Source organism: Thermobia domestica, chromosome 1, assembly GCF_964235325.1.
Source record: "Thermobia domestica chromosome 1, izTheDome1.hap1.1, whole genome shotgun sequence".
Lineage (NCBI taxonomy): Eukaryota > Metazoa > Arthropoda > Insecta > Zygentoma > Lepismatidae > Thermobia > Thermobia domestica.
In genome coordinates this window covers 219,699,087-219,726,854 of record NC_137454.1, presented here as the reverse complement: position 1 = coordinate 219,726,854, position 27,768 = coordinate 219,699,087, and the positions used below count along the sequence as shown (strand labels likewise).

At 34.2% G+C, this 27,768-nt stretch overlaps 1 protein-coding gene across 4 annotated transcripts in view; it reads right to left on the bottom strand.

Annotated features, from left to right (window-relative positions):
• slo (calcium-activated potassium channel slo) overlaps window positions 1-27,768 on the bottom strand; it is a 503,706-nt gene that overhangs the window by 207,475 nt on the left and 268,463 nt on the right. For all 4 annotated transcript variants that reach the window (XM_081770216.1, XM_081770217.1, XM_081770212.1 and 1 more), the window contains exon 2: window positions 16,323-16,384. In XM_081770216.1, coding sequence (XP_081626342.1) covers window positions 16,323-16,384 — 62 coding nt within the window. The remainder of the gene's footprint in view (window positions 1-16,322; window positions 16,385-27,768) is intronic.

Here is a 27,768-nt window from a genome sequence, read left to right as displayed (position 1 = left end):
TAGAAAAAATAAATAAAACTTAATAACTCTTGAAGCACTAGACCGATCCCGATCAAATTTTGAACATAGATGAGGTTCGGAGCTGAGACGATTTTGTCACTTACTTTGACGGCTTAACGTAGGGAAGGGGGAGGAGGGAGATATATGTACAAAAAATGAAAATAAAAATGTCTTTGTGACTTTATCCGTCTTGAACCACTAGACCGAACTCAATCAAAATTTCAACATAGAAGAGGTTTGCACCTAGGGTTTTTATCGTATCAATTTGACGGTAGAACTTATGAGACGGGGAGGAGAGGGGAGATATAAAAATAAAGAAAAGCTAATAACTCTTGAAGCACCGAACCGATCTCGATCAAATTTTCAACATAGATGAGATACAGAACTGAAAATCCTTTTATATTTTCTCTTTGACGGTAGAACCTGGGGGCGGGGGAGGAGAGGGTGAGAGAGAGATGTAAAAATAAGTAAAACTTAATAACTCTTGAAACATTCCAACCGGTCTTGATTAAAGTTTCAACATAGATAATGTTCAGGCCTGGGATAATTTTCATCATTTTACTTTTGACGATGCAACTTAGGAGAAGAGGTGGGGAAGATATGCATGAAAAAAAAAATAAAAAATAAAAATGAAAGTGAATGCCTTTGTGACTTCATTACTCTTGAACCACGCGACCGATCGCAATCAAATTTTCAACTAGATAAGGTTCAGTGCTGGGATGGTTTTTATCATATCACTTTCACGATAGAACTTAGAGGTAGGGGAGGGGAGGGTGAGATACATAAAAATAAATAAAGCGTAATAACTCTTGAACCGTCATATCACTTTGACGGTGCAAATTAGGGGAGGAAGGAGGGGGAGAAACATTTACAAATGATCGAAAACCATCGACATCAGTGTCGAATCTATAGTTTTCGGGATTGCTGAGATGCCCAGTGACACTTCTGATGCTGATTAAATCCAAATTCAGCTCCGGAACTTGGGGAAGAAGGAGGAAGGAGATATATATAAAAATGATCTAAAATGACCAATATCAATGTTGAATTGGTGGTTTTCGGGGTCTCTGAGATGAACAGTGACACTTCCGATCGCATGTACATCCAAATTCATTCCAGCATCTTGGAGGAGGGGAAAGGAAAATACATAAAATTGATCAAAACTAACCCATATCAGTATCGAATCCATAGTTTCTTGGGTCGCTGAAATTACCGGTGACACTTCCAATGTCGTGCCTGAAAAATGGAGGAGGCGGGGGAGATACATATAAAAATGATCGAAAATGGTCGATATTAGTATCTGATCCATAGTTTTTTGAGTCCCTGAGGTAAACAGTGACACTTCCGATCCCGTTTAAAACCAAATACAGCCCCACAACTTGGAAATGGGGGAGATACATAAAAATGATCGGAAATGACCAACATTAGTATCGAATACCGGTACATAGTTTCGGGATCGCTGAAATGAACAGTTATCTTTCCGATGCCGTTTAAATCTATGCCACTTAAAACTAAAGCAACATACAGTATTTTACGGGTACCAAACACATGAGATACGGAGTTCTGCATTTAAATTTTCATTTTAACCCAGCAAAGTGGGTAATCGATGCTAGCAATATAATAAATTGGATATGGCGAACGAGACAAACGTACAAAGCTCTTACTAGAATTCACAGAAGTTGAGAAGATTTACGTTATAAATTCCCTGAAGGAAAAGTTCTACAAGCAATGGACATAACGACATCCAAGTCGAAGGACAAGCAAAACGGACTATATCGTGTCAAACAGAAGATATATAGTTGAAGACTGAAATATTCTGAATAGGTTCAACACAGGAATTAACAATCGAATAGTTTGGTGTAAGCTTCACATCTAACTGTAAGAATCAGAAAGCCTCTAAATCAACAGAAACATATATAGAAAGAAAGACTCTTCAAAAGTTGTGTAACGTGTTTTAAATTGGGACTGAAATAGTTTTGCCACACTCGAAGAGAACGTGAACATTTCAGAAGCTATCAGGGAGATCACAAACATTCTGATCGATACAACTTCGAAAATAGGAAGTATTACAAGAAAGAAAAATGATAATGTAAGCTCGACATCTAATAATAAAAAGAATAATAATAGTGACGATGCGACTTATAGAATATATGAGGAACTTGTAAAACAATACATTACAGAATACATTAATGAAAATACCTTACTGAAGATACAAAAAAGTTTAACAACTATCGCGTAGGAAAAATTGAATACAAGGCAGAGCCTAAGCAATGGACTGAAGTAGATAGAAGCGCTGAAAAATAGAAGACAGCACAACCACTAAAAGTCATGAAGAAATAAGTACTGACGAAGATTTAACTATTCAACAACAAATTACATTAAAGCGAAAAACCGGAAGCAAAAGAAATCGAAAATAAAGAAGCAGAAATACTCCAGTGGTGCAAGAGGAAATTGAATTTGACATAAGGAGCATGGTAGGAGGGAAAGTATCAGGAGACTAAGGACCTTATGCAGAGTCTTTCTGACGCGTGATTAGTACCATACTAAAGAGTTCGACTAACATTTGTTTCCTGCAGTAGTCAGAAATTTTGTATGATGCTAATCATACGTCAAAACGTCTCTGTATAAGGCGGTAAGTTATTAGACATAGTAAAGGAAAATGACCAACGTAAGAACCGAAAAAAATTGTAGCAAAACTTTATGCAAAATGACTATCAAATGAAAGTTTTCTAGAAATGGAGAACTGACATGATCAAAAAAGGAAATGAATTATACCTACAGACTTATAGACCTATAAATTCTTTTCCTGAGACTTACATTTTTTTTCAAACTTGTTGACGCTCCTATTAGATAAATTAAAACCGCACCCAACCAAGAAACTATGCATTTAGAAGTGGTATAACACAGTAGATCATATTCAAGTGATGGGGAAACTGATAGAATGGTTAAACGAGTATAAATTACCCTAATATACACCGTTCATTGACTATGAAAAAGCTTTCAATTCCGTGAAGACCTTGGTAGTAATTCACACAGTTAAAACAAGTGATGTCGAAGAAGCTTACATAAAAGTTACAGATAATGTCTATAAACATTACAGATAATGTCTATAAACGGCTACTGCAAATATCCAACTGTTTGACTGTTGAAAGAGAGGGAGGTACGGCCAGGGTGATACTAGTTTTTGCAGGCTTCTTCATAAACGAACTTCAATATGTTTTTAAATTTCTGAAGTAGGAGTACAAAGGGATAAATATAAAGTAAAACATCTGACCCTCATTCATTTCGTTGATGGCATCGTTCTCTTTGCAAACAAGAATGGAGATCTGCTAGGTATGATAGTTTCAAGAGAAATTAGGGTTGAAAATGGATATGGGAAAGACGAAATTGATGTTCAACAAAACAACTTCACACGTAAATTAAGGATTGAAGCTGAAAATGCGGAATTAGAAGTTAATATCTAAATCTATCTGAGACAGGGGATATTCATGTGAGGTAACATTAAAGAAGAAATTACCTAGGTAACAGACGTAGGCTGGAGCCCATTCGGAAGGAAGAACTTCACATTGAAGATAAAACATCAGTGGATCTAAAGCGTAAAATTCTTAATGAATTTTGTTTGGGACATGGGTTAGAAATGTGGAAACTTACAAAATTAGGCATTCACTATCTCCAGACTACAGAACGAAGAATAGAAAAATGTATGCTAGAAATCATCCACAAATATAGAAGACCATATGAATCAGTAATAGTATAAGAGTGACGGATATTTTTATAAAAATAAACGCATTGAGGCAATGGGCCTGACATAGCCCAATAAGAAATTATGGTCAATGGAGAAAAGCAGTTCAACTGGACACTAAGAGATAAGGAGAAACTAGGAAACATAATCGTATAAGATGGTTTGACAAAATCAAGAAAAAGTTTTAAATTGAAAAAGATAGATATAGTGTTATTCAAAAAGCGCGCTGGTTTTAGATCGTCTGGGAAATTTTTGTTTCTCGGTTGCCGACATCGTTTTGGATTGTTGCTCTACCCACAAACATCCCGATAGTCGCCTTAGTACGCATTTCTTCAGTCTGTGCCATGCAATGGAGCAGTTTACTATAGCGCAACGTGCTAATTGTGAAAACTTTTTATCAGAACGAAGAAAGTTATGCAGCAATTCACAGGCGACTTCGCGCGGTTATAGGGCGAAATGAGGCACCGAATGAATCAACAGTTCGCAGACTTATGAAAATGTTCATTGAAACGGGTTCAACAGTGAACATTAAAAGTCCTGGGCGTCGTCGTAGTGGTCGACGAAATCAAAGTGGAAACTTGTCAGGCGATCATAGTGAATTTCAAGAGCAGAATTATTGCATACCAGCGAAGTAGAGGAAGTCATGCCCGACGCCATTAGTCATACCTGAAATCGGAATGTGTGATGAACATGTTTATGAATTTTGTTAGTGTATTTTGAAAATAATAAAGTTCATAATTTGATGTAACAAAATCGGCACACTTTTTGAATAACCCTATAGTTATGAGACAAAAGAGTTGGGATATTTTCATCCATCAGTGGATTGATAATGATTGCCTGCAAATATATGAATCACGCATGTATAGTGCTCGAAAATATTCTTCTGATCTAGGTGCCAATTCTCAATACTAAGCACCATAATAGTACAAATCTAATATAATAAAAAATCCTAAATATTTTGCCTTTAAAATATTTAGGCGTCAAGCTCGTATTTCTAGTTGTCATGGCGACCTAGCCTCGGGCTTATTGACGTTCATCGTTCTAGTGATCACCCCTCTCCCCTCAAATAAAACTTCTGGATGTACTAGTACTCTCAACTCACACTGCAAAAATTTCGAAGAACGAAGAACTTCTCGAGCTCATAGTGAAGTACGGAGATGAAAGTGACCTTCAATCTGCAAATTGACTTTCAAAATAATGCTAACCGTTTCCGTTGCTAGCTGCGACAATTCATTCAGCACTTCAAAACTAATTCTTTCATACTTATGGGCATCCATGATTCAAGACAGAGTACATTCGTTTGCCTGACTAACAATGAGTGTTGAAAGATAACTGAAAAAAATTAACTTCGAGGATATTACAGACAAGTTTACACAGTTAAGGTAAAGAAAAATAACTGTAATTTGTATATAGAAAAATATGGTAAATGGTAAGTATATATGGTAAGTATTTAAGTATTTAAATAATTAAATATGGTAAGTATTTAAAACTAGATAATGTTAACATTTTTTCAATCATTTAACATTTTTGGATTTTGTCAAAAGATTGGATTAGACTGAATAAAGTATTTTAAATAATTATATTTTCTCCACAGTCAAGTCACAATCATATTTAACAAATAAATAGGAAGGAAAAAAATAGAATTAAAATAATATGAATAAAAGATGGCAATATTGGAAGGAAGGTAGGGAGCACTATTTTCGCTCTCATTCTAGGCACTGTATGTCACTGACCTTGCGTGAAACATCAAAAATAATTTCTTATACCTATTTTTTTTTAAAAAAAGAAAACTTTTTTGTGTTTCTCATATAATATGGTCATTTCAGACTGACTGGCTACGCACGCAATCATTCTAGAACAAATCGTTTGATTCGGATGGTTCCTTTCCAATTCGGACAAATAAAATGAATTCTTCGAAATGTAAATGTTTGAGTTTGAGGTTATTGCAAAATGTTTTTGTGCCCCTGAGTTTCTTCAACTCGTCAACAAATTGTCTAAAGCAGAAAAACAATGATTAAAAAAATGCTTTCATCATTGGAAGCTCATATTATAATTTACTTGTATTAACGACAGCAAAGAGAAGTTCACAGAATTTTTCGCTCTTTGTGAAAAAGAGTTTCGGTTTCTAAACTATAATTAAAATTAAATTCTCAATGTTTTGATCTTTTTGAAATAGGTAAAGTTGAAATGAGTACTCTTTACAGAAATTCTGTATTTATGTATTATGTAGCATTATCTGTAACCTATATCTTCCTATTTCTAGTCTTTGAGTTTTACGTTCTACGGTTATGCCGGAAAGGCTAAAGGAGACGGTGATGATGAGAAATGAATGAAATGGTGGAATGAAGAAAGTGGGAGGAAACGGAAGAACCCCGAGGAAACCCACGCATACAGTGTTTGCCTACCACAAGGTTCACTTGGTGGGGGCTGGGATTGAACCCGGGACCCCAAGCACTAGAGATGAAGGCTCTACCACTGAGCCAACGCTCTACCTCTTCCTATTTCTAATCATCACTAGTGTATTATACACATAATATTATCTGTAAGCTATATTTTTCTCATTCTAATCGTCATCACGTGTGTATAAGACACAGCTACATCTGTAAAGCTACATCTTCCTCCATCTAGTCGTCTTCACAAGTACATATCTCCCATTAATTTTCATTAAGACTAAGTATTAGAACTTAAATAATCCGTGTAAACAACAAAGTAATTCCGTAGAGTACACAGAATTTTAAAACCAAAGGATCAAATGAAATTTCCATTTCTCCCGTCCTAATTAGGATTACCTACGAGACAAAGAGTCCATGCTGTCTCATCTGTAAAAAGTGTTGTGAAAATTATATTTCGTGTCACAATATGTTTCTACTGGAAGAGCTCTCGTCACGAAAATTCCATCTTGTCTCGTATTGTGGGCAAGTCTAGTCTTAATGAAACCTTTTCAATTCATTTCACTGATTATTACTTTTTTTTTTTTTTTTTAAAAAAAAAGGTGACTCGAAATTATGAATGTGTAGGAAATGTGCAGTAATGTGTTAGAGAAGGTGCAGAAATGTATAATATTTAAAATTAAGTCAAGGTTGTAATGGTAAATACGAAATACAGGAAACTTAGATGGAATCAACAATTCCTATTATACGAATTCTGACATAGCATACCATAAAGAATATTGAATTTTGTCAATAAATAATTTCATTTTTATAAAAACGAAAAGACATGCAAGAAAAGCTTTAATTAATTGCATACACACAATTTGTAGACTAGAATTAATAAAAGAAGTAATAAAAGAAATAAAACTCATTTAGAACTTTCACTGAAGCAGAGATCTCGTGTTGAAGTATTTGAAACCACGAGAGATTCTCCCTTGTTCCTCCCCATTAGAGCTATTTGCTTGGGACGGAAAATTGGCCTCAATTAACATTCATTTCATTTGAGGCACAAGCATTATGTCATGTTTAGTTCTCTCTATTAAGTTGTACAGAAAATGAATTAAAACTACGTCATAGATCAATACCTGGTCTGTCACACCTGCACTGAAGTGAAAAACAAGAATATGAACCTAATTTCCGTTTCAGCACGTAGGTCTACTTCAAAGAATTACAACAGTCTAGAAGATTGTGCTAATAAACTCAATTACTTGAAAATTCTTTATTATTCGAGTAAAAAGAAAAAGTTCAAACATGACACACATACCAATCTATAGGTCTTATGAAGCTAAGCAAAATGATTTGGTGATATGGAAGAATCAGCAGGTCAAATACTGTATTGCCAGCATAGCTGTCGAACGGTCGATTCCCATGGGGCCACTCGGTCGAAAAAGTATAGAAAGCTTTTTGAGGCCAGTCATTCTGAGTGAAATTTTGCTCATTCACATCAGCTACCTAACATAATGGTACAAGGCTACTTCCTTCCTTCAGCGTTCTTGTCTTTCTCCCCAATTCCCTGTGTAGTGTGATCGCCGAAGGATGTCATTCATTATACGTGACGTACTAACATGGTCATAGATGCCGAAAGGACAGAAATCAAATTCTTAATCCTAATCCAGCACAGTTGCATCATAGATCACTCTTGAAGAAAGTTACAGCGATTTACAAAGAAAAAAGCTTTCATCGCTTCAAAGTAAGGGAAGAAAACTTACCTTATGTCCCAATTGCTATACTTTTAGGTACAAGAATTAAAACTTTACGTAAGTTTTCTTTACGTAGTAAGTTACGTAAGTTAGTGTGAAGCGATACAAGTTTTTTTAATTTTTTATTTTTCTTTTCCTTTCCCTTTTTTACACAAGTAATTTTCCTCGTCAGATATCATTGGTCAGGATAAAAACTTATCGGATCTCTTTTTGTAAATAAATATAGGTATCTCTCGTTATGCACGATATCATTTTACGTGTTTTCGATAAAATAAGATTTCGGGAAAAAGTGAGGAAAATGAAAAGTTATTTTGCAATCACCCTGTACGGTTCACTTTACGATCTTCGTGGTACGTGATAATTTCTGGAAACTAACTAATCGCGTAATACAGGAGGATAGGTGTAGACTTTATTTTGAAAGGAAGATCTTCTCCACCTTTGCGTGACGGAAACACGTATGAACTACACCATAAACATACTATTATCAACAGAACATGTTAATTGGAAGCAGATCTGCCAATACTTTCAATTCATTATTTAGCAATTCGGCTTGTATTTTGAACTGGTATGTCGAGTACTCGGTTAGGATTACCATGAAATTTTATGGACAAAGAGATAAAACAGTGCGAGAATTATAGCAAAGTGCCTTAAAATTATAATATTTCTTGAAAGAGTGTTACCAACCGAAAACGGTTCAAATGAATACTTTTATCAATTTGAAATAAACCAGTCTTCAATTTAAACTAAGAAGTTTATATTGCGTATTAGCAAAACATCCATTTCTATGTAAGAATTATCATATACCTATAGCCTCGATTAAGATAAATTAATGTAGTGCCCCTGTATCACTAATAAAATCTCAGTTTTGTTGGCTGTTGTAGGGAATGAACCCTAAAACCTTTTGAATATAACAAATGAGTTTGTTTCCACTTACTTCATCCCCGTCATCGGAAGTGTCCATTATTGTCAAGTTGCTCTATAATAAATCTTTATGCTCCATAAGAAATTAATTCAATGTAACATAGTAATATAAACGGTTTGAAATTGAAAGACTCTACATACACGCGATATTTTCCTAGTTCGAAGTACATACATTATTCAATGAACTTCAAAAGGTAACAAATTACAGTCATGCAAAGCGAAAACTAATAAATAAAATCTTCCAACCTTCACTCAAAGCTTCAACATTCGATTACAAACTTTAAGTTCGCCCGAAACAAAGTAAAGAACGAAAAAGATTCTTCAATATTTATAGAAAGTGCTCAGACTCGAACTCGCGCATCACTGACCTAGTAAGCCAGTCAAAACTTTTACAACAACGTGTGGTTCTTCTCTCTCTCTCTCTGTCTGTCTCGACTTGGGGCACACGGAATTTTATTATGCTACTTATCTGAAGTCAGGTAAATACACTGTTTGAAAGTTGATTAAACCACAAGATTAAATTCAGAGGTGTTCCAAGTTGCTCCTCTTATTCGTTGACTGACAAAAGACTGGTTGATAGATATTTGCTTCAATTTTATACGATAGAAATAAGTTATGCTTAATATGTCCTGCCAACTCTAAAATCATATCTTGTCTTAACCCTGATTAACTCTGGGTATTGAACTCTACAGAACAGAAATACAGACACTACGCAAAAGTGACGAAAAACAATTATAGTCCGAGCAAGGAAAGAAATGAATTGACATTTGGAGGAGCATTTGTTGTCCTTTTGCCATGTTTTGAATATTATACTCAGGCGTTCTCTGTTTCTCCTTTCTACCTCTGATGACAAACATTTCTTAACATATTACAATGCGGCAACATTGTAATGTTATTCCTATTTACAGAAACCTTCCACTTGTAACTAATCATCACACCAAAGATATGATTTACCCCTTCGTTGTGACCTTAATAACCCTGTGTTATAGCTTCCCCTCTCAACACAATCTTTCGTATGATTTTGAACTATCAATTCGTTCCGAATTTTGTTTCATGTATACAGGCTTTCGAAATGGGTATATGGAGAAGAATGGATTGGTTGGTTCAGCAAAAAGGCTATACGAGGCGTGGGCCCACAGCTTAATATGAGACCGAACCCATGAGCTCCCATCAGATCTTCCGCGCCGAATGGGGAAGCTATTAAGAGAAAATATTAGTTGATGAAATTAGCTGAGTCGAATGAAAACTCAAAGAAGAATTCTAAGAATAATAAGGGAAACAAACACAATATTAGATAATTAAAAAGATGAAAAAGAAATTGAATTATTATCTAAGAAGCAACTATTGTGTAGGATGTGATTGAAGAAATTATCGAAAAAGAAGCTATAGAAGGGAAGGACAGATGGGCCCAAACAGACTGTAATGGGTGGATTACAAAGGGACAAAAACTCGTATCTTGTAAACACGAAAGGTTTATCTGCAGACCACTGCGTATAGAAGCTTATCAGTTTCCGGTAAGCGATCTGGTAATAATGGCAGAGTATATATGACTATTATAATAATGTTAAATTTAAAAAATTAAAAAAAAACTGAAATTGTAGCTTTGAAATCAACGTGGTTTTCATCTTCTTTATACTTACCATACAGCCTGAATGGTAATTAGAGAGATTAGGAGGGATCTGCATCATAGAGAAGTTTATTTACTTGTTTAGAGTTTTATCAACTTTCAGTCCGAAGATTATGTACGAGATAAGGACCTACAATTTAACTTAGCAGTAATGGAACAGGTCGCGAACTCGTGACCCACCAGATCCAGTGAGAACAAATCATCATCATCTATATGAAGAGTAAGTTTGAGGTTATTAATTAGCGTTGCCTAGGGATATCTTCTCTGGAAAAGTGTAATGAAAATGCTTTCTCTTCTCGAAAAGTATATTAGTTTCTTTGGAAGAGCTTTGTCTCATCTCGTTTCTTGTCAGAGAACACTGTCTCGTCTCATGGCCAATGTGATTCTAACAAGTATGATTCTATCCTGTCTCTCTTTTCTAACCAAATATATTATTTTCCACCTCTCTTGTGTGCATATGTTTACGTATGTATGTCAGGGCACTACACGAAAAGACAACTGCAGGTTTATTCAAGTGTAAAAGCATGAGAATCACAGAAAAAGAAAATCAACATGGTTTTCATATGAGGGATATCAAAGCTTAAACGCAGGAGATGAAAGTATGGGCCGTTTCAATACACAGTCATGATATCTGTATGGTGGAACTACGAGGGGACAATTCACTTCGACGTCCATCCTAACGGTCGTACCATCAATGCTGACCTTTATCCCGAACAGTTGGCGCGGCATTGGTGAACCGAAAGTGTGCCCTGTTGCAACAAGATAACGTAAAAAATCATTCGGTCGAAATACGCAATAAAAATGGAAGGTTCCTTCCTGTTCTGCCTAATGACTCTCCAGCACTTTTTAACACAATTTTTATCTAATCTTATCTTTAGGCAGAACAAGAATTCCTGTTATGCCTAATTCATGTTCTGCCTAATTCACGCAAAAGGGATATTTAAATTTGAGGGAAATTTATTAGTACCTATTTCCCCTTGATTTTCAAATAGCATTCAAGAATTCTTTAAATAAAATTTTAATGTACGAGTGAGGGTTGGTTAGTTGGATTGAAAACGCGAGTGGAATGAATTGTTTCATGTGACCAAATACCCCCTAAAAATAATTTTTAGTATAACAAATGTAGTGAAAGTGCCCGGTATAATGTAAAAAGCAAACCACTACAATTTCGTTGAGTAAAATGATTATAAAATTTATTAGAGATAAATACTTCCAAATATCTACAAAGGAAACTTTAGAAGGACAAAGTTTGGTCTACAATAACAAATTAAAATATCGGAGAGGAAATACAGTTTTAACTTCTTAAAGTCACATATACATCTTGTCAATTCGAAAGAACAAAACTTCGAAACTTTAAAAATCCTACTTATTATAAGCACATACTAAACCCACACTAAAGCGTTATTGTTATAAATCTAAACAGTAAGCTACAGCGTCTACATAGAAAATCTATTAATACGGTATAAATGCCCTTCATAACATAACATTTTTCCATCATACTTTGAATTCACAAAGACTGCCATTCTGACTTTACACTGTCGACACTAATATTCAAATAGTACACCCTCAGAACTTTGACTGCGTTTTAAACTTTTACCCTGACTTCACACTTAAAACAATTTCATTTTAAACTGAGAGTCATAGGAATTCCACTATTTTCCATTGGTAAAATCACTTTCCGAAAAAGTATGGTGATCTGTGATTAGCTGGAAACGCTGCCTCTCCAATCAGAGTTTTTTTTTAAAAGTACATTAGACAGAAATACAAATAGATAGATATGTCATTATTGAACCGCGAGTTCGTGATTGAGGAAAGAAACTTCATATAGACAAGACATACAGACGAGAGCTCCAAAACTTTTGTTACCTGCGGCAGATAGAAGATTTCAGTGGCGAAGAAGATATCACCGGCCGAATGAAGATTCAGCAGCAGCAGTGACAGAACGAAGAGAATGTGTCACACTAGTAGACCTAAACATTGCAGTGTTAAATGAGGTGCTGTCAAGGGGAACGGACAGAATGGCAGGGGACATAATGGCAGAAAATAATGGCAGGAGGACGAAATGGCAGGGAACAAAATGGCAGGCGGACGAAATGGCAGGGGAACATGAAGGCAGAAAGTATAATTTGAATTTTCGGGTTTTAAAGTATTTTGTTTCTTACTTGGTAAATGAAGACTTCAACATAAATTTTCGATTTATTCATTATGTTCCAAAATTCGAACTGCTAATAATATTTCAATTCTAATTGACACTCATTTACAAACACCTTACTATTGCAAGCTTTCTATTCATACCAGCAGTGTCTTAATGAAAGAAGTTAGTTTTAGTCGTCTTCTTTTTATATATATTATTTAAGATTTTTTCGGGTATTACGAGAAGTAAGCAGCTTTTATCTTTATTTCTCACTGTGCTCTGTATTAAAAATTATGTTTGTAATCATTAAAAAGTTAGTGGAAAAAAGTGAAATAGATTTGAGGACAATAAAAGTGTGAAGTTTGGAATGCTCATGAGGCAACTCTGTCTAACAACCCTGGCTAGGTCCAGATCTCCTCGCTGAAGTTGTAGACGGCCAACAGATATCGTGTAGATATACTCGTAGTAAAATAATAGTTGTCTATGATTGCTAATTTAATTTCAGAGAAGCTGAAACGATATAAGAAAATCAAGAGGTCCTGAAAGCAACTGGAATTGTCGGGAAAATAGTTAGTATTAAATTTCCTTTAAATCTAAATATTCCTTTTTGCGTGAATTGGGCAGCACATGAATTAGGCAAAACAGGAATTCCTGTCCTGCCTAAAGATAAGATTAGATCAAAAATGTATTAGAAAGTGCTGGAGGGTCAGTAGGCACAACAGGAATTAGGCAGAACAGGAAGACACCAAATGCAAGGACTCTATTTCATTGGACTTATGTCACACCCAGCATATAGTCCTGACCTCGCTCTTTCGGATTGCTACCTGTTTCGGTCTATGGCGCACTTCCTGAGATCCTGTTGCTTTACCAATCAGCAGGAGATGGAAACAACATAGACTACAGAGACTTGCTTCAAAGGACAAAACGTGATATAGAGAAACTGGCAGGAAAGAGGCTGCAAACAGTCCAACACGAGGAGCTATACTTCGAATGTTAACCTGTTTTCATTGTATTTTAATAAATACAGTATGTTGTGATACCATGATATCGCAGAATGTATGACTTATCCTTGTATATGGATCACATGTACAACATTTAGATATGATTTTTTTTTTACTTAATGTGTATTAATGTTTTAAAATTTTGTGTAGTTTTTCGTTGTATAAACTTGAAAATTTTAACAATTTAAATATTATAATTTAATGTCCTTATAATATGTAGCTGTTGATGAAAAGGAGTTGTGGATAATAAAAATGTTTTTGGTTTTGTATATTCAACTGAGTATTATGATTTAGGTACGTTTTTTTTTTTAAAAAAAAAAATTGGGTTATTTCCCAGCACAATCAGTAGCATAATATCAAGAAATAATGTTCGTTTGACACAGATACGTATTCTGTTGTGTAATTGTAGGGGCCGCGGTGGCTCAATGGTAGAGTGATCACCTCTGGTGCATGGGGTCCCTAGTTTGATCCCAGCTTGCGCCAAGTGAACTTTGTAGTGGACAAACACTGTGTGCGTGGGTTTTCTCGAGGGTCTCCATTTCCTCCCACTTTGTTCATTCCACCATTTCATTCATTTCTAATCATCACCGTCTCCTTTAGCCTAACCGGCATAATCGTGGGACGTAAAACTAGAAGATTTTATTTCATTTCATTTCTGTTGTATAATTATATTAAGTGTATTTGTTTAGTTGTGTAATTGTCATGTGTGTTGTATACATTTAATTAATAATTTATGATTTTTCATAAGTTGGACTTAACAGAAATGAGGTAGAGTGAAAAAGGAAGGTCTTGATCTTGGATCTTATTAAAATTAGACATATAACATTTGGAATTTGGATTTTGCATTGAAAATACTTAAACGAGTGTTTTTGTTATAAACTAACAATATCGGGTTCAAATATTTTAACCTTGTAACACTTTAAAGAAAAATATCGCATGTCAAATATCGGAAAGGGACGTCCAAAGAATACAATACAAGATTCTCCAATAATGTTAGTCATTTTGTAAATCTTTAAAAACAGAAGAACAAGTAACATATGATAATATGTTATGTAAAACTACAAAAATGAAGTGGTGGCAAGTATTAGTAATATTTGACTCAGCAATATCAAAATAATAATAATAATAATAATAATAATAATAATAATAATAATAATAATAATAATAATAATAATAATAATAATAATAATAATAATAATAATAATATCATCATCACCATCATCATCATCATCATCATAGGAATTCTGTCATTATTGCCAGGTCACTTGATGCAACTGACAAGCTTCCATGCTCCACGGTCTTCAGCTAACCTCTTCGTCTTTACGTACGATTTCTCTGTTTTGATATCGTCCATTAGTTGTAGTCTCCTTCATTCCCTCCCTCTTTCCTGCCACCATACCATCTAAAACGTCCCTCATGATACGGTTCCTTCTTATTCGATGTCCCAATCAGTTTCTCTTCCTCTTCTTAATAATATCTAAAATTGTTCTTTTCTCACCTACCATTTCTAACATCCTCTCACTCCTTTTCCGCTCGACCCAGCTAATACGCTCCATTCTTCTCCACACCTACACTTCGAAAGTTTCCAGTCTTTCTCATCATTTTTACATTATGTCCATGTTTCTGACCATACACTACAATACTCTACACGAAGCATTTCATGAGTCATTTTCTTAGCTCTTTATTCAAGGTCCCACAAAATAGTATTTTCTTCCTCTTAAAAGCTTCTTTCGCCATTCCTATCCTTGCTTTTATTTCACGTTCCATTTCATATCATTATTAATTATTTCCAGTGAGGGCAAATTTCTAACCGATAGAAATTTAATAATGGATTAAATTATTATTGTTACGTGAATTCTAATGTTTCATTACATGGGATATAACGTACTTAAAACCATGGTTCTCTCTAGGGAAGGAAGGGTGACAGAGGTAAATTGCTGAGGGCGGCCCTGCATCTAACATTGCTGTTTACAAAGACAGAGGGCAGAAAAAGGGGAAGGTCAATGTACGAATAAAAGTAATCCTTAAATCCAATATCGTAGCATTAAGAGACGTGCTAATCGATGAGGACAGATACCTGTCGCGAATATTAATGAAGACTTTTTTTCTTTGTTTATTTCCTCTGGAAAGAATTGTTTTTAAAACACTTTGCCCCATCGTCTATAGCAAGCTTTCATCCATTATTTTCATCACGTATTACATTCTGAAAAGAAAAGCGTCTATATGAAAGTACCATTAACCAATACAGTGATCTATTCTGAATATCATATAAACGTTATGCAGCAATAGATCGATTTTCCATAATACTTTGTTTCAGGATTGTGCACAGTATGCTGTCTCCTTCCAATACAGCTCTATTTAACGACCGTTATCAGCTATGTAAAGGCATTAAATTGAGTCACATCCTTCCAAGTTCAATGGTGGTTGGGAAGAGTAAGAGTTATGGTGGAAACAAAACTGTATAGAAAATGAAGGCAGAAAACAAATCTTCGTTGACAGTCGCACAAACTAACAAAAAGAAGCCAAGAATAACAAATGACATTTAACATCTGTTAGTATTTGAAACAATGATTATTATCAAAGCCTTGCTGCTGATGGTGTGGTCTCTCTCTCTCTCTCTCTCTCTCTCTCTCTCTCTCGCAACACACGTCAAACCACCATCATGCACTATTTAACTGAGCTGACATCAGATAAACGCTAGTTTATGTTTGGCTACAAAATACATGCGCAGAAATGATGACAAGTAAATCAATAGGTAATATGACACTCACCTGGAGGCATCTATGAAGTAAATGACGAGTGAAGCAATACTAAGAATAAACACCAACACCACCTGTAAATAATAACAAGAGGAAAAACATGATTAAAATAGGAGTATACCACACCCAACTCCCTGAAAACAAGATAAAATAGAAAACTACTACTAGTTCTATTATTTAGAATGTTTTATTACCTCGCTTTTCTGTTTGTGGCTTGTCAACACACATATAGGCATTAAATTACATGGAGTTTGCTGTGTATTTTTAATTATGCACATTAATTAGACACAAATATTCTATGTGAAGTTTTGCTCATCCATATCGGTACTAAACTACGATTAAATAAATTTCATGTAAGCTATGGTAGATTCTACATACTTTACACTAGTCAATATACGGGGAAGATACAAGAGTATTTTGAAAGCAAGTATTAAAAATTAAGAGTCAGTTTTTAATGATTTTCTTGAATACTTATATATACACTCTCATAAACACTGCATACAAATTTTTTAAAAAAATACAAAAGGTAGGGTACTTTATTGCATTTCATGTTTGTTGTAGGTAAAAATACGAAAGCATTGAAATGTGCTATGATTTTTTTAAAGTTAAACGTCCCACACATTATTCTCCAAGGATAGGGGAGACGGTGATGATTGTGAGCGAGATGATGGAAAGAAGAAAGTGTAAAGAAATCAAGAAAACCCTGAGTAAATACACGCATAGAGTACTTGTTAACCACAAAGATAAATGATTAATTGTTCCCATTTAAACGTGACAATTCCTAGCAGTCTATTTTACTAAATGACAGTTGAATAGCCTTATTCAACCAGAAAAAGTTCTTATTCTTTTCACATATTACCAATCTTATGTTTGAGGACGAAGCATATTGTGGACCACTATCAGATAGCAAGCCCAAGTTTTTTTTTTTTTTTTTTAAAGTATAGTAATAATCAGTGGTGTATTTAAGAGGGGAATTCCAGGCTTAAGCCCCCCGAAATTGTATTTACTATATTGAAGTAAATGAAATATCTTGCAGATTTTTCACATTTCCAGGAATAAAGTTACCAAAGCCCCCCCCCGAAAGAAAGTCGTAAATACGCCACTGGTAATAATATAAGTTAGACTCAACAAAATAGAGAAATAACGATTATAATTCGGACTTTTCTGTATGATAGCGTGTTGAAAAAATAAAATATAAAAACAGTCGACATAATAAAATGAATATACATTATCAAATATTTACCGCATTTCACTAGACGAAAATTGTAACGGCAAATCCAACACGCTAACACACAAAACACTGAAGTAGAATCTTTCTTTCTTTCTCTCTTTTTATGTAAGACTAATTGATAGTATACACATTTTTAACTTGGATTTATTATCTGATAATGGCCCACAGAAAAAACGCTAATCATGTACACACTTCAAAAAAGACGTAAGTCTTTCAGACTTTAATAGACAGTATCATGTACTTCTCAATACGTCAGTTCAGGTGGCCATGATACAGAAGTAAATTTAACATTAAAGGCAGAAGAACTAAGATATTCATTATAATCACGTTTCAAAATAGAGAGGTAATCATTTTACATATAACACACTTATGTATACCTTATGTGAAATTACAGGCCTTAGAAAAGTAAGACCAGGTTAGAGCATGTCCAAGTTACAGAGGTGGCCAACTATACGCATTATCTGTATATATACTAACACATCAGTTAGAGTTAGTCCTTGACAGAACTAATTCTTTCCAGTAATTATGGTCATCTGCAGGAACTTTTCATGTACCTCAAAATCTAGAAACGTTCCAGGACTTGCTATCCCATATTGTTCGATTCGTTTCTTAAATCTATCGGAATTTTATACCAGACTATATAATGAGTGTGATATGTTCTGGTATAAAATTCCCCTGTAGTCTTTGTATGTTCAAATTTCATGCTAGACTCAAGTTATAACCGAATATGTATCAATTGCACCGATATAAACCTTTGTACATTACAAATATTTCTACCGTTACAACTTTTCGTTATCTGGCAAGACAAAATTATTTTGTTTTGGAGGTGTTCATATCAAGTTTATAAATAAAGAATATAATAAGTATTTGTGAATATTATTGTGACTTTTCTCCTACTTTATTGAATTTGGGGTATCAGGCAGATTGGTTTGAACAATATAAAATAATAATGTGTCAGAAGTAAATAATTTAGTATGTACACTAGTTTCAAAATTATATCTCCAAAGAAATGAATCAGGATTCCTATTTACAGGAAAATTCAATTTTATAAAACATGAAAATTAACTTAATCCATTAAGCACCGCTATATAATGAAACCAAAATTATAAAACAATTGAAAATTTTATGTAAATAGGCGTTCTTTATTGTGGATCAGAACAATTGTCTGAAAATATACCATTTTTTAAGGAGATGTAAGATGCAAGTGAAATAGATATATTCTGTTACTGTAGTGTAAAAGCAAATCTCTAGAAAGCAAGATGTTCTAAATTTCACATTTATCTCAATATTTTACTTCACACAGAGGAATAATGTCAATGCAAAATTGGCTTTGATGTTTCTTTTGCCTCAGATTACAGATTTTGCATAACCCAAAACACTTATAGGTAATGAACATAAAAGAAACAAAAGTCAAGTCTCTGGAGAATTATGTTTTCACTAATGGTGTTATACATATAAATGCAGCTGTGTAACTACAAACTTGAAGCTCAGAGGCCATTTCATACTGGATATCTAACAACAACAATAACAATGGAAAGGATTTGGGAAGGTATCGTCCAGGGCCTGTTTAGTAAGTACCATCCCGGCATTTGCCTGGTAGGACTGAGGAAAACCCCAGTCAGGATGGTCGGCAGCGGGAATCGAACCTACGACCTCCCGAACGCGAAGCCAACTCTTTACCACTTGAGCTATTATATTCTCATTAAGCTTTTCATGATGATGCTAGGAAGACAACAGCACAGCATGGTTAGTGAGATTTAGCTTAATTTTCTGTGGAATAGAAAGAAAAAACAATTTACACCACTAAATTCCTGAGCTCAAGCTGTGTTATTTGATATGTCATACACCCCCTTCCCATTTAAAAAAATGACTTGAATCCAAAATGGCGGATTTCAAGATGGCGGCCATGAATGACATACCCTCCAAAACTTGCGGACCCTCATTAAACCTCTGTTCCCATCATCACTTTTTCCTTTTTCCTTCGAGTTTCAAACTTATGCAGGTGTCCAAGGACTTTTGACTCACCATGTATTGTGCAAATACAACAAAAGGATGTAGGTCGATATATCACATCGAGTGAACAAGATAACATGCTTGAGGGTAAATTCTAATGTGTAGTTTTCGAGAAAAAAGAAAAATTAACTTTTATGACGCTAAAAAGTGTCATTCCTTTCCAATAATAATTGAAAGTCTTTATTTTTTAAAAAAGAAATTGTTATTTTTATAGGTTTATTGTTCTGTACTATATGTTGTCTTTTTCTAACGATGACATACATGCTCTTTACGCACATACTGCTTGTAAATGTTTCACTAATAACCTGACAATATGACATAACTTTTTTCCCCTGAAAAAGCTATAAGGAATAATTTATTCTTGGGAGGGAGTTTTTGCTGAATGATTTTCTCAAAACGAATCAGGTGATTTTGAACATATATATATTTCACAAATAAATATTTTATTAATAACCCTATAAGAATGCATAAATCGCTTGTCATGAAAATAGTTTTTTCTTTCTTTTTTTAAAGATAATTTCCTCAAATTCGTGCAACATTGTTGATAGTTCATAAAACAATATTTCGTTAGTAAGTCTAATAAATGACATAAATAAAATATTGACAAAATAGAGAATGGGTAGTTTACATTTGGGGGTGAATTTTCTTTGAAGAAGCTTTCCGGAAACGTCTTATAATTTTATTCTTGTTTCAAAAATGTCTCAGTAATAACTGCAGCATAAATTGATTTAGTTTAAGAAATTGAAACGAGATAGTTTTGTGCGGTAGCCCCTACCTTTTAAAGTTATATTGTTTTCCAATGCATTTGCTTACTGGTCGTTTTACAACTCGATACTTGTAGGTTATTAAAATGGTCATATTATATATATATATATATATATATATATATATATATATATATATATATATATATATAACTGATAAGGTTCCTGAAGTTGTAACCATCATTTGCGTAAATTAACATTCATCGTGTAACCATATCATTACGTTTTTTTTTTTTGTTGTTGTATTTTCGCACGTTTTAAGGTCGATATGATATGAGTAATAATTTGTTCTTGTGTGACGATAAAATAGGTAATATATTTAATGTTTCATTTGCAGAAATCGAACATATTTTCTATACTGAGGATGTGATCTCTTGTTGTTTTTCTGCGACTGGGTTTACTTACTTCACGCTTTCTTGTGTCTCGTACTCCATCGCAGACATTCTTCCCATGGCAAGAGACAAAAATCTAGTCTAAAATCTGTTTTGTGGTTGCAATTTTTTAAAATTCTTATATTCGATGTCATTTACATCTGAAAAGTAAATGAGCGACACATTGTCCTACTAACTGTACTTATTCTTAATTCAATTGTAATAATCAGTATCGTGTTTTCTAATGCTCTATTAATTTTTTACTCCTTGTAATACTTTATTTAATACTTAGGAGGTTATGTTCTACCTTATTACTGTAATTACCGATTTTCTGGTTGTATAAACGAGTTTCTTGGACATTATTCTTTCTTTAGAAAATAACTAGCAGCGTTCACCCCGCTTCGCTGGGGTCACCCCGGAACGCAATAAACTTTGTTACTTAGATAATTTTTACTTTTTCGCTTTCAAGTGATATGATAAAAACCATAGAAGAATGGAGTAAATGTTAACATTATATCGCCTGTCATTTATGTTAACCCGCCGAGTGACACGGTCATGTGGGTTGCATATAAATACGGTTAGATTTAGCTATGATGAGCTAACAAAGGATTTGTACGTTATGGACACTTGAATGGTCAATTATCTCAAGACACTGGTAATTGAAAATTAAAGTGATATGATAAAAACCATCTAGGGTCCAAATATTAATAACCCCCCAAAAATGAAAGAAATTGGTTCAGCCGTATTAGCGTGATGAGCTAACAAAGGATTTGTACGTTCTCTTTTATATATATAGATATATTTTACCCTAATATTTCCAATTGTAATTCAGACTATTCTCAACCTGGACCATTGTAAATATATTTAGTTGTTGGATCATCAGAGCGTGGTTTCTTTATGTTGAACGTAGCTCAAAACAATTGAGAGTGAGGTGAGAGCGCTCCTTTTTAAAAGCACACTTGAGCTGAGCTAAGCTCGTTCTAAAACTAAGCTTTTAGAACCCTTATATTATATTATATATATATATATATATATATATATATATATATATATATATATATATATATTGAAATAAGATATGATTTTGTATCAATCATATGCTGAACAATGAATTATGTCATTATAAATGAGAGTATTAATCTATTAGTATGCATGAAGCAACAGAAACAGCTCAGGAAGATAAATAATAAATTACTTTTACACTTGATTTTCGTGTAATTTTTTTCGTAAATATTTCAAAGATCTAAAATTAAGTTTGGTGTAGTATCTGCAGTATGGAAGCAATATAAATATATCAAAGTGCTCTGTAACCCTTGTTTCTCCTACATTGCAGCATAAGCCCAATAAAAACAGATATGCCTGTTATTTTCCGCGCGCTTCACTCCACGAGGATTGCTGCAGCAGCTATTACCAATGGTAACGCAAACTGGAATCACGTGATCATCAAATCCTGCTGCTGCTGCTGAGGTCATTGAACTGAATTTGACCTCGTCCTACTTCCCCAGACTCCTTCACCTTTTTCTCTCCTGTGCCCCCTCCCTTCCATTTAATTATTCCCTTTTGTAGCATTCCACCCCATGTTTTTGTGATTCATGGGAAGGGATTTAAATGCTAAGGAAGTGGAAAATTTTCTACGTATTTTATGTAGGAAAGGGACAGAAAGAGAGAGAAGTGTTGATATGTTCTGTTCTTTCTGTAATTTGTTCCATATTCTTCTCAGAGTTTCCTAATTTAAAGCTGCTTTAAAGAACTACAGCGGAGAGGAAGCCTTACAATAAGCCACTCAAAGACTTTGATCTAGCAATATGTTCCAATTACCACACCGTTATTGATTAGGTCAATATATAAAAATCGATACAGGAAGCATTGACCGACTGCACAAATAAGAGAAAATGTACAATGTCACTTCAAAGTTCTTCTAGTCAATATTATATATATATATATATATATATATATATATATATATATATATATATATATATATATATATATATATATATATATATTTCAAATTCAGATATTTGCTAATTTCGTTAAATCAATATAATGTGATCTGAAAGCTTTTTAGAAGAAACTTAAAAATACAATTTTCTATGATGGTTGAATATTCTGTTGCGTTTATAAAAAAAGTACAGTATTGTATTTTATATGGTAGATCTGTTTTATTTTGTTGATTGAATTACTGATTTCAATTCATTTCAATCTATCATCATTATTGTTTATTTAGATCGGTTATTTACGGAAAGTCAAATAAAGAATGGAACATATTCACACAGAGAAGTACTGGCAATGCTTTTAATTTTTATTTAATGCCCTTTGTATTCTGTGCGCATTTCATATAATGAAAACATGTGTGAAATATCTAATAACAGTAATGTCAACAACTTAGAAGAAACAGTATTAAAAGGTATTTAATTTTTGAAATAGAACAGCAAAAAGTAGTACTAAAGTCAATATTTTCTAAATTTTGAAAGATCAAAAAAATGGAATCTTATTTTCTATTTTAAAAAATGGAATCTTCAAGTTTTACGTCCCACAGTTATGCATTGTAAGCTACAGGAGACAGATGATTAATGAAAATAGATAAACCTGAAAGGAACTGGTGGAATGAGAATGTGGGAGGAAACGGGGAAACCTTGATAAAATCAACGAATCTGATGTTGTCCACTACAAACTCAAATGACTTGGAATCAAACTAGGGACCACTACACCAGAAGTGAGCGCTCTACTGCTGAGCACCGTGCCCTCATTCCAAATTTTAGTTTACAATTGATTTTGTTTGGATAAAAGTAAAGAAACCTGGAACGGTAAATGTGTAATATATATATATATATATATATATATATATATATATATATATATATATATATATATATATATATATATATATATATATTACGTAATAATTAAAACAATACATTTTTCTCTAGACATTGCAACAATTCAAACACACATGTAAGCCAATCGTATATAAGCCATATATATCTGTGCTGTATTTGTTAGAGATATAGCACATCTGTTTCTGGATGTAGCATGCCATACATCGAAAGTCATTCATCTATTAGATGAGGATAAAGAAAACACTATAATGGAAATATAAGAAAATAGCTGTATTCCAGTGATGATTTTAGGGATAACTCTCTGGGAGCCCAAGCTCCAATTCTGGCCAATATACATTATCAATATTTTTGCAGTACTGCTTTTTATCCCTCCCCCTCCGCCTTGTATATTGAAAGTAGTTTTCTGAAGGAAATCTCAAATAAATACTTCTGTATTTTTATTTATTCTGAAAAAGGCACGTGTAATATTGAGCATGTTCATTATCTGTAACTTTCAAGATGTCATTATTACAAACATATAAAATAATAATTATAGTGAGATTCATAAAATACAAGAAATACATACAAGTGATAAATAAAATTGGATGGTGTAGTTCAGTATGTTAAAGAAGTGTACATCGTATATTTCAATGACGAGTTCAAATCTACTGAAGTCGCCGATAATTCAGATCTTGCTATAAAGGTAGCCAAGAGAGTTCTGTCGCTTTTTGTGGAGGTCTGTGTTCAATTGGACCTCAAACCATGAGTTGAACGCAAATGGAGATAAGGCGAAGGTCAGTTGTTGATGTGGGTATATCCAATATACTATTTGGTTGTGGCAGTTCTGTTCCTCCGTGAACTTGCGTAACGACAGAGTGAACATGAGACCTCCACAAAGCGTCATAAGGGTGTGTATTCTGTACAAGTTCAATGGGGTCAAACGCCGCTGCAGTGGAACGGAAGATATGCCACGCTTTTGGTGAGGGTGTCGAGACTATGCGGACAGTGCAGCGGTGGTTTAATAAGTTTAAGGACGATGACAAAACACTCGAAGACGCACCACGTGCCGAAGACCATCACATGCAGAAAATAAAGGTCTTCAGGCAGCAATTCAGGCGAACAGTGGCCAGACATGTAAGGAACTGATACTACAATTCAATGTAAGTGGAGAAACCATTCGGCAGTACCTCCATCAACTTGGGAAGTACTACAAGTTGTGTCGATGGTTTCCACATGATTTGACTCCGGCCAGAGTGCAACGCGAGCAGACACTTATGTTTCTTTGCTGTCTCGTCTGAGGAAGGAATCATTTCTAGACAGCGGGTTGACATGTGATGAGAAATGGGTCCTCTACGAAGCTCCACGGCGCCGTCACCATTGGTTAGCATCCAATGAACCGGTTCCAAAACAGCCGAAACCAGCACTGCGCCAGAAGAAGATCCTCCTGTGTGTTTGGTGGACTGCTTGCGGCATTGTTATCAGGAACTGCTACCAGCTGGTCAGAGCATCAATGCAACTGAGTGCTGTCAGCATTTCAGCCGTGTTCAAGAAAAATAAAAAATCTGGAGCCAGCACTTCTGAATCACAAATGGGTCCTACTGTTACAGGAAAACGCTAAACCCCACGCGACACCATTCTACGCTTTGGATGGGAAACTATTGCATCTACCATACTCCCCGGACATTGTACTCTCCGATTATCACCTGTTCCATTCCTTGGACAATCAACTTAGAGGAAGCCAGTTCAAGTCCCTAGTACAGGTGCAAAATGCACTTGATACTTTCTTAGCTGCACGGCACACAAAGTTCTACCGCGATAGAAACCATGGCCTTCCAGAATGTTGACAGAAGGTCGTCGATGCTGATGGATACTATTTTTGATCTTCCAGGTACGTCTTAGGTGACATATGGATGTTTGAAGGTGTTGGGTGAAAAAGCAACTTTCTTGGTTATCTTTATAAACAACGGATGTAGCAAAAGGCAAGAAATCGAGTTAATTGTAAACTGGAAATATATCTACAGCTTTTAAAATAATCTCTGCAAGATCTTAATTCAAACTAGCTGAACCTGCGCTCTCTACACAGTGCATCACTCGCATATGAGCATAAATCTCCTTCTCATTTCTCACAACATATGTACATGTCCCTTTACAGACACAAGTGAAAGACGTCTTGATTAAAAAAAAAAAAAAAATTGGCAAGGGGTATCATAAAGGGGAGATTTTTTTCGATTATTTTTTCTCAATATCTCGCACCGTTTGCAAGATTTGAGCCTACTTCCAGTTGGAGTTTCTAATTCATGTATGACCAGTGATTTCTTTCTTCTTGCATGCAGTATGTAATAAGCAAATACATTACATATACAATTAATTATAATGTCAGTTACATATGGTGTTCATTGGGCAAAACACTCAAAAAATAAAGATTTATCTTAAGACTCGAGAAATGGTTATCCTTCCTTTTTCACTATTATTTGGCCATGGAACAAACGCCTGAGACATATACAACCCCAATATACAACATTGTGGTGTTGGAATGTATAACACAGGATATGATGCTTTTTTTTTTTATTTCAACGCTTCCAGCGTACCCTTAAAAATGTAATAAAAAAATGGCCATGTTTTTTTAAATATTCAATTAGAACTGGATAATCTACGCAAAGTTTCCAATCGATCAGTGAAAACGTCATCTTTCTAGAGCCTATAGTTTCCGAGATCTCATTGTCGAAAGGAGGGCCACAAACATATAAACATAGTTTAAAAGAACTCGGAAGATGGAAGCACAACTCTCATGCATTGATTTTAGAGAAGGTATATTAAAATACAAAGGTTTTCAACAATAATTTTATATGATAAAGTTTATGAAAAAGATATAGTTAACTAATTTAGACTATTTAAAGTACAAATACTTAAAATGTTTGTCTCTGTTAAACGTGAAATCACACATAACCGTAAATGAAAGATTTGAAAGCTAAAGTTATAGTTGGAGCTCAGGCGCTTTTAATTGCTATTGTAGCATTTTAATAGATAGAGTTTTTTCAATTAACATGACTTTTTTTCTTCAGATTTTCAATTTACGGAATAGCTGAAGTATAAATCTTCCTTATCTAATCTTGCTAAAAGCCTTCCTTACCGAATACTGCAAATTATGTATATATTAATATATCAAATAATACTTTAGATAAAGTGGATACTTGAAACTATCAAGGATGAATATTAACAGACCAAAACCAGATCCTACAAGAATTTAAATGCCCACTGAAAGCAGGAAATTCGTGTTATTATTCAGTTCAAGCCCTTTTCGCGACTTCTATAGAAAAAAAAAGAACTCGGAAGTTAAAACATATAAAACTATAATTATGCATGGTTGTGAAATATGGAAGCTTATTTTGAGAGAAGACTGCAGACTGAAAGTATTTGAAAATATAGTCCTGATGTTTGTATTTGGACTCAAGAGGGACGGGAATAGAGAATAGGGGAGACTTCATAGCGAGGAACTGCATAATTTATACCGTTTACCTAACATTGTTAAGGCCATTAAGTGTAGAAGGCTCAGGCGGGCAGATCATGTAGCTAGAGTGAAAAAAAATAATAATACTTTCAAAATTTTAACGGGAAACTCAATCGGAAAAAGATCATTAGGAAGAGCTACGAGCAAATAGAAGGACACTATTAAGAGGGATCTCTCAGAAATAGGAATAGGCAGAAGTAGAAATTTGATCCAGCTGGCGAAGGATAGAAGTCAATAGATAGCTTTTGTAAAAGCGGCATTGAACCTCCGGATTCTATAGACCATACAGTTAGTTACCTATTTTAGCTCCTGAGGTAAGAAAGAAATATTGTAGGAGTACGATTTAGTAAAGTCATCTTGAGTGGCATTTTCTTATTTTACTTACCCTTGAAAATAGTAAGTTTGTAATATTTTGTCAAAAAAAATGGACAATTTTTTCCTTCTGTTCCTCATTTTACGATAACCCAGGGAGAAACAAGAAAGGTGGGGAATCTTAACTAATACACGATGTATGTCGCGAGACTGAAACACTAGGTTCACTATTTCCTTATGTTCTATTACGTCAAGCTAAAATTAGTATTGCAATCAATATCCTATATAAAATTAAAGTAATCAGGAATTTGTGGCAGCATCACTCAAAGACTACATTTTAACAGATATTTAAAATTTTTTTGGTATGATTACTCACTTCAGTCCAATAAATATCTTTTACATTGCTTTTATTAGCTTACTTTCCTGTTAGTTTGTTAGAG